General features: G+C 38.8%; 1 protein-coding gene across 1 annotated transcript in view; it reads right to left on the bottom strand.

The window, feature by feature from the left end:
• The window catches only part of LOC311218476 (ubiquitin carboxyl-terminal hydrolase 42-like), a gene marked incomplete at both ends in the record, with an annotated part of 13119 nt that extends 4921 nt beyond the window's left edge, over positions 1-8198 (bottom strand). The window contains 6 exons of the mRNA XM_084301158.1: positions 5567-5637; positions 5794-5861; positions 6066-6168; positions 6328-6438; positions 7023-7223; positions 7970-8198. Coding sequence (XP_084157284.1) covers positions 5567-5637; positions 5794-5861; positions 6066-6168; positions 6328-6438; positions 7023-7223; positions 7970-8198 — 783 coding nt within the window. The remainder of the gene's footprint in view (positions 1-5566; positions 5638-5793; positions 5862-6065; positions 6169-6327; positions 6439-7022; positions 7224-7969) is intronic.
• Between the last annotated feature and the right edge of the window lie 696 nt (positions 8199-8894).

Below are 8894 nucleotides of genomic sequence, written 5' to 3'. Positions count from 1 at the left end.
GCCGTACAAAACATTTTCTTTTGAAATGAGGTCACGTTCTTTTGATCTTCTTGCTTTCTCCTTGTCTCCACGGTCATCACATTGGTACTGGGTGAGGTATTCATCATTCCCAGGAGATTTCGGAGGTTCCGCAACACTGCATAAAATAAAAACCCATTTCTCACTTCTGCTGAAGGACGTGAATATTAAGAGTAAAACCTTCCAAAGGCAAACAAACAAACAAAAACCTCCGGACTACAGGAACGCTCGCAAAGATATGCCATTTAGAAACCTCTCCTGTGATTAGGACACCTTCTTCAGCTCCCAGAGAAAGTGCTTTTTCCCCTCTTGCTTCTGAAGCCATTGCACTAAAAAAGCAAACGCATCTGTCTCCTTCCACCTGATGCTCTGAGAAAAAAGGCATAGGGGCGAGCGGGGAACAGCCAGTGTTTCTCCAGACAGTGGAGAAAAATGGAAAAACATTCTATAAAGGAACACAAGTTCTCCTTGAGGCACCAACCTGCATCAGAGTGATATGCTCTGTGCTGATCATTAGTTCTGTTCGTGACACTGGACACACAGTATGGAATTGTACTAATTTAAATCCTTCCATTAAATACTATTAGTAGACAGATAAAACTGTAACGAACTTCCATAAAGTCTTGTCTTAATCAGACTGTGCTCATTTTACCTCATTTCCTCTGACAAGCTGTTCAGCTGGCTGGCTGTGAAGGACTCCGTGATGACTTCTCGATTGACTGAAGGCATAGCTCCAGGCATCTGCAATTAAAACGCACAAGTCAGCAGACAAAAAAATACTATTTGTAGTAGTACTGAGGACTAGTCTTGTCAGAATTTCTCCATTAAATGGTAAGCAAGACCGCTGTGAGTTGTATGCATTATCTACACTTCAAAGATAACCCCGACTCACCCCCCAAAATCTACTTTATGAAACTTAGGAATTTTTATCTCAGCTGAGCTTAAGTTGACAAGTTCTAATGTAAGCTCAGGTCTGCAAATTCTAAGGGGATAATACCACAAAGTCTTATGATCACATGTGTGCTGTGTTTTCTCAGTATTTCACCTGAATTAGGAACACAATAAACACTCCCGAATACATCGTAGGTGAGAAATTCTTGATGGAGCAAATCTATGTTTCAAGCAATCCATTTGTTTTAGAAAAGAACATCTCAGAAGGTTTAACAGGTTCAACTCGGCAAGTGGAATCATCAAGTTTCAGTCCGTTTTCTTTAGATTCATTAACTAACCTAATAGCACCATTTAGTGAATCTCTTTTTGGCAGCTCATGCTGGGATCTTCCTTTGTCAGCATTCTGACAGGAAGAATTGGAATGCTGCAATGTACGGACTACCTTTCCAACCAAAATTCCATTAGAGGACATCGCATTGCATTTCAAATTCCTTTGAAATAAGCCCTTTGACTCCTCCTCAGATTTTCCTGAAGATTCTGCACCATAAGGGACTGTGTTATCAGAGCTGAGTTTAGGATTTTCATTCCCTGTTGGCTCCACAAAAATTTCATCAGAAACTTTTTTGTTTGTTTGCATTTGCTTCATTTGCATTACCAAATTTGTAATTGTGGATGAAGGAACAGCCTGGTAGAGATCTTCATCCTCCACAGCACTGCTAAGAAAGTCAGGCTGTGACACAGTCTGACGAGCAGGCAATTTATTGTGAATACTGATGGTGATCTTCTGTTTTCTTGACGTATCAGTCATTGAAGGCCTGGTAATTGCCTGGTTTTGAACACAGGCCATTGGTGGTGCTGAAGATGGCCTTTTTAGGGTGACACCAGTGGTCTTTGCGTCCTCTTTTATGGATCCATTTCCATTTAAACGGCTTGAATTCTGTATTTAAAAAGAAGAAATTGCAAGATGGATTAACGCAAACACTGCATGTAACATTTTCAAACACAAAACTCTCCTACTGAGTGTTTCTACAAATGGTCTTAACACCTAAAAAGAAAAACACACTGCCCTTTAAGGATAAATGCAAGTCCAATAAGCGTATTCAATTCCTGCTTTTGGTTTACTGCAGATTGGTATCAAATTAACATCATCTTTGAAAACCAGCCAAGCAACTTAACATTACCTGCTGCTATTCCCAAATATATTTATTTTCCCCTTTAAACATACCCTGAAAAGCCTGAAGTAATTGTTCTGGTGCTCAGGAATAAGACATTTAGTTTTCCCTGTCTTAGCTAAAGTGACGAGGATAGGAAAAACAAGTCCTCTTTTAAATGATTTGAGGATTAGTACACTCTGCTTAAATAGTCAAAGAGCGTAGCTCTCTGTGCTTTAGAAAGCTGTCTTGGAGCTATAAAGTAATGGAGTCGCATGGCTGCACAATTTAGCAGTAACCACTGTTTGAATGACTCTGGCTGTAGCATGAGGGCTGTGAAGAAAGCTGCAGCGTGGGAAGGAAAACAAAACTAAGATGCCAAAAACCAAACAAAAAACCCCACACCAAACCCCAAACCCACTAGCAGTTTGGTGCCATTATCTGCCCTCCCGCTTCCCTGAATTACCTTAATCATATGAGGAAGAAGTCGTGGTCCCATAAATCCAGCCTGCTTACTATTAGCCCCCTGCTGACCAGGAGGGAATGAACAGGGATAAGATGGTGCTGGCAAGTAAAACGCACGTTCTCCAAGTGTCAAATCATAGCGCCTTCAGAAAAGAGCAGTGATCGTAGTTTAGTTTTTCTTTCAGCCTACTCTTGGATTAAATCCCATCCTATCATTTTAGAGGAACAGCTCATACGATATGGAAGCCTTCTCTACAGAAGGCTTCGCCAAGACTACAGACTGAAAAGTAGAGAACAGTCTTCCTACTAAGACTATCACTTGCAGAGCAAGAATTCATTCTTACACCACAGATGACCTTCATTTCTCTCCTTCTCTAAATTAGCCAGCTACAGATAACACATAGATAGCAATTTACACAAGTGCTGCAGTTTAAGGCCAAGCAACAAAAGATAATAAACGACACAGAGAATTTCAGGTTAGACAGAACTGAATTAGACAAATAATAATCTTCTCCTGGGATAGCAAGAAAAACACTTGCAAAACAGAAAAATATCAATAACAGGAAAGTAAATCTCTTCTGAACACATTTTAAGATTTGTTATTACCTGATATAAAAAAGTATGTAAGCTTGCTGACCAAGAACTCTTTTAATGTCAGTACGCACTACTTTAGCATCATTCATCTGATACCAAAGTCCATTACCAGCCTGCAAATAAAGACAACGATTTCTTTAGGTGAATTGCACGTTTTCCAAATGAAATCACGGATAGGAACAAAATACACACATGTCAAATAAAAATATAATGAAATCTTTTTCCCTAGAAACAGTAGCTGCTAGTCATGCTTTAATTGGTTTGCCAGCACAACCTTTACCCTGTTAGAAATGCTGTTGACTTCTACCTTTACATAGCATATATAGTGTCCTGAGTGACAGCTGACACCGTGATGTACCAGCACCGCATATAAGGCATAGAGCAGTGGTTCTCCCATTGACTGCGACATGTAGGCTCTCAGGTCCAAATACTCCGGATATTTCACCTCCTAAAGAGACATCAAGAAGATAGAAAAATTATCCCAGAGTACTTCGTGGACTAGCCAGAGAAAAACACTTCCAAAAAACACAGACTAGAATTTATTTCTAGAATATATTTCTAGAATATATTTCTTGATTCACTACAAATAAGTCTTCCCATAAACAATGGTTAAGACAAGAAGTTGCAGAGAACTGTTTCCTGATGAATCAGCCTTCTCAGAGGAAAGCATATGCTTCTTGTCAAGTGGGAACTTTATTGATATTAAGAGAAAGAATAAGCCATAGTCGTTAGTCTACAATTATTGTCTGAAAATATTAACAACTTTCAGCTTTGGGGGATGTCCCATTACACAATGATATAGTTGCATTACAGTGGTAAATATACCTTGTTGATCTTTCCACCTGTGAAATCTGCAAATCTTTTCAGTGATATTGTGAGAACCTTGGAAGAACGGTGTATGGTAAATCTCTTGGACGCAGGAACCATCTTTTTACACCTTAAAAACAAGCAGAGATAAGTGTTTGAAGGCATCTTCTTTTTTCGCCCCCAAAACAAACTCCTTTTAATGTCTCACGCATGCCTATGCTATTTGAATGATATTTACTTGCATAATAGGTTGGTCTTTTTTCTTTTCATAAACCCATGCACTGCGTGTCAGGTTTGTTAATACAGAGAAGAAGGTAAATTTTCCCAACAACTCAGAGCATAGCGGGAACAGGAATCTCTCACGAAAGGGTATTACCAGGTTGGATGGCAAGGTACCATTTCTTGGTCTACAAAAGTGGCTATTTGAACTCCAATCCTGGATACATTCTTTCAGCTTTCAAGGGAAATACAAATACTGAAAGTGGAACGAGAGAGCCTTGGTCCCCAGGACTAGAAATTGCAAATAATCTCCAACATAGGTCGACTATCAACATCAAAAATACAACAGAAGCACATGGTCATTCTACAGGAGGGAGACATTTAACAGTAGGAAGTCTTCATGTACTGAGCTTGTCTGGAAAGACACTGAAACCATCTGCCATCCTTTGAAACAAAATAGTTCAGTTTGACACATTGCCCGCTCCAAGGTAGGACCTACGGTGTAAGCAGTGAAAATCAGCCACTAGCCCAGAGAACAACGGAAACTGGGCAGTTTACATCAAGAAAAGTACTGTCGAGAGCTAATAAATAGAAAGAACAAAAGTAGCTCTTTTTGAATTCTGATGGCAAAATACAAGCCAGAGAATTGAAAACCCATAGGGAATGCCTATGAACAAGACTTCCCCCCTCCAAAGAAACAAAAATACAAGTCTTTTATAAACTTCCACAAAACTTGTAAGTAGATTCAAAGTTTAGAGGTAGTCCAACAGAGTCATGCAACATAGAAAACTGACGTCAAAATCTTACTCGCTACATTTATAGCAATTCTCTCCATCCAGCTCTTCAGGTTTCACAAAGAGTTCCAGAGCTCTGCTAACAGATGAAACCGCCTAGAGCAGTGAGAAAGAAGAGCGTAAAGTCACCGTAATTCAGAATTCCACAGACATACTAGTAGTTTATAAGAGAATCTTACTAACATACTCAAGCGATCTACTAGGAGCACTGTGAAGAAGGAGGCAGAAAGAGCATGCTCAGCATTGACCTCACCTGGAAGGCATTTGACTTTGGAACAAATACTTTTCCAGTTGCCTAGACAGCATCTATAGTGTGCTTTGTCATCAATACTGGGGACAAATTCATCAGTCTAACAATTAGATGTATATTGAGGTAGAACAACAAAGAAGTATGACAGCATTATAATTTTTGCAGAAAGAGAATTCTTTCCCCTTAAACCCAATGCAAATGTGGAGACTATTTACATGGGTTCCACGGAAGGACAGAGTCCAATCCACTTCCTTAGCACCACCAAGCTCTTACGTTTTAACATTATATGTGGTTTGGTTTTTTAAGTTAAACAAGTTTAATTTAGAAAGTTATGCATGTACTTAAATATCATGAATTATATTTAGAAAACATCTTACCTTTATATCCAAAGTGATATCAAGAAATGCCTCATACGTATCTGAAACGGCTTTGCAATTCAAGCACTTCACTGGAAGCAAAATATAAATGCTTAACATTATGTGAAGGAGACTAACTGTCCAAATTCAAGTTGTTGACAGATACTACTTTAGACAAACTACAGACTGCTTTACTACCGACAAAAGACACAGATCAGTTCTAAGGACAGGAGTATTTTTTCAAGTACCTCTCGATCTTAGAAATCCTCCAAATATTTGATGAATGATGGTGGTAGCTTGAGAAGATCTGTCCAATCTGGAAATAAATTATAATCAGACCTCAGCAGATTTAAGGCACAGAGTTAACTCTTCAAAGAGTTTGATGAAAACCAAGGATGATGTAGACTTTCGTTGCTGATAGTAAATAAGGCACTAAAAGGTGCTAGAGATCATTTTTGAGAGTAAATAAAGGACTAGAAGGTGCTAGAGAATGTATGAAAGTGAACTTGTTTATGCTTACTCGGTGCTTCCGTTCAAGCACGCTTCCTGCATAGCATCAACAGTATAGCGCAAGAACTCGTGTGCGTCTTCTTGACTGCCAAAATGGAAATGTTGTCCTATTCCTAAATAAGAAGATGATAGTATTGACCTCATTTAAAAATGAAATCATTCTTGTATTTCTAAAATCTCTCTTCATTTGAGTGTTAAAACCACTTAGACACATCAAATAATTATTTGAAGATTACAAGCTATCGAAAAGAAACACATCTGAAGCCACTTACGACTGAGATTACTGATAACATGCGTGGGCTCGATGGCATCAACAGTGCAACGCAGGGCCTGGTTAATGTGAGTCTCCATCGTGCACATCATGCAAAAATCTTGTTCACGACCTGAAGAGTGAAAGAACAAAGCATCCCAGTCCAGCGAAATATCCAGAACTACAAACATCTAAGTACAATTTAAACTATAGATACAATATCCACTCTCCTTGCTACATTCTATTCTCCCAAGATGCCAATGTCCCAACAGTCTTGTAACATTTCATTTCACACAACTTTACAGAATAAAAATATCCACTAAGCCTGTATTCAAATGCATGTTGTGATGAGAAATCTAAAAGACTACTGCAAAGTCGCAGTTGTAAAGGCTGACAGGAATGTGAACTCCACAGCCTGCAAAATGTATTACTCTCTAAAATTACTACTAAATGCATTACTGTCCAATGCACTTCATTATTCCCATGAAGCAATAAATGATCCTTTAATAAACAAACAAACAAACAAATAACTAAATAAATAAACCATGGTGCATTAATTGCACTCCATATGCTATTCGGAGCCCACTGCTAATACAGTGCTCAAAGCCAGCTTCTACAGGTAAAATCAGGCAAATAAGCTTATCTCACAGAATCACTGCTGTTCTTTCACCTTCAGAGCTATCCAACAGATTCAAAATACTGTTAGAAAGTACTCACATGACTGGCTGTGCTCAAGAGAAAGCATGTAATTGGCAAGTGGGGGTGTGTAGGTCAAACACTGTAGAGTAGCATTAAGAAAACATGCGTTGCCAAGATTGTACAGGCCAACTCCAACACTTTGTGTTTCTCGCCAATCCATACAAATCTTCTCAGGTGGAAAAAGAAGGCTCTGTGGCGGAGCAATTCCATCATTAACGACTGCAAGAAAGTTAAATTTAAAAAGAGATCTTGTTTGTTTGTTTCTAAGAAAGGTATTTAAAAAAATACTATTCTGCAGGAGCACCTAGAGGGGCTAGCTACAATCCAAACCAGAAAAACTTATTGCAGACAGCTTTAATACCACCAAATTCAAATTGGCTGGTCAACACAATGTTTTGGGAAAAAAAAAAAAAAAAAACAAACAACTTTAGTCAACCATTTTAATTTTTCTAAGGCAAGGCTAACTGCCATTCTGTTTGTAGCACCTAATGCCAAGTTCCTCTCCATCTATAATCTTTAACCTGATTAACTCAACTACTGTTTTTTTCCTTATTATAACTTAAACCACAAACTTAGACTTGAAATTATACGGTAAAAACGTAAAAACTAGGAACTAGGAATGACGGTACCCCTACAGATACCAGATCTTTTCCTGAGCAATGTTATCATTCAAAAAACCTGTGAAAAATGGAAGCTGTGAATAGCAACAATCAAACACTTTTCTTTGCAAAACAGAAAAGACATGGAGGAATCTGTGCATTACAAAAAGCTCCCCATATTTCTCTGTTGACTGTAAATATATCAAAATTAATTTCTGTAACATCAGTCACTTCAGTTGCCTTAGGGGATTCACTTTTGAAGTCTTTGTTCACAGTAGTCCCCTTCTCTATCAGTGCAACAAGTAAGAACTGCATTTTCTACTTTTGCTTTGAAGACAATGGAGGCAGGATAAAACGCACACTTACTTAGATCTCTTGGGGCAAAAGCCTTAGATTTTTCAGATGATCTACAGTAAATAGCACCTCCACGTCCTTGGGCCACAGAGACTTGGCTTGAATCTTCTGCAGGCACTATCCGGCCCCAGTTGGCGGTGCGTGACATCACTATTTTAGTACTTGGTTTCTTGGATTTGCCAGACCGCCTTGAAGAGGGCTTTTTAGGCTTTGAAGATTTGGGCTTCTTAGCTACGGTCATTGTTCACATCTGCAACAGAGACAGAAGTTCTGGTTGACGTAAGAATATCAAGAAGCATTCCAAGAAGAAAAGAGTAACAGAAGTCCTGTCACTTAATCTCAAAGAAACAGCCTTAAGAACTAAATCGCTGGTATGAATGATTTAAAAAGAATCCCCAAACTAAACACACAAAGTGAAAATTTCCATCTAAACTCTATCAGTATTACTTTTCGCTTCTGCAGAACTAGTGGCTGATGCCATTTCTTTCCCTTCCGTAGGATTTTAATCCACTACAACTCTGGAGTCTTTTTAATATAAAAATGTAGAAGACATTCTCTGAGGGGAATCAGTTATTTATTGATTTCCGGAGTTGCGCAATTATCTGTTAATTAGTACCTATGATCTAATAGATAATTGTTGCAATTATCTATTGCTGGCATTAGTAACGGAACACTATTACTTCACTGCCTGCGTTTTTCTGTTTCGTCTGCACAAAGGTACCCAGAACTCACTGCTACTTTTCTTCTGTCTTTCCAGGGCTCGCCCTCTACCTCACTGTCTACTGCACCAGTCATGAGGGGTTTGTTGTGATTCTATAATGAGCCTAGCTTTTAAATACACCTTTTCTGGGCGTCACTTGGTGATGGCAAGTTAATTTGTGAGGGCTCCTCAGTCTACATCGTGCGGTTGCTTTTTCCAGGTGAAAAAGCGGAGCCG

Source organism: Netta rufina (assembly GCF_964035555.1).
Source record: "Netta rufina genome assembly, chromosome: 24".
Classification (NCBI taxonomy): domain Eukaryota; kingdom Metazoa; phylum Chordata; class Aves; order Anseriformes; family Anatidae; genus Netta; species Netta rufina.
Note: the sequence above shows the minus strand (reverse complement) of the source record. Positions and strands in the feature narration are given on the sequence as shown.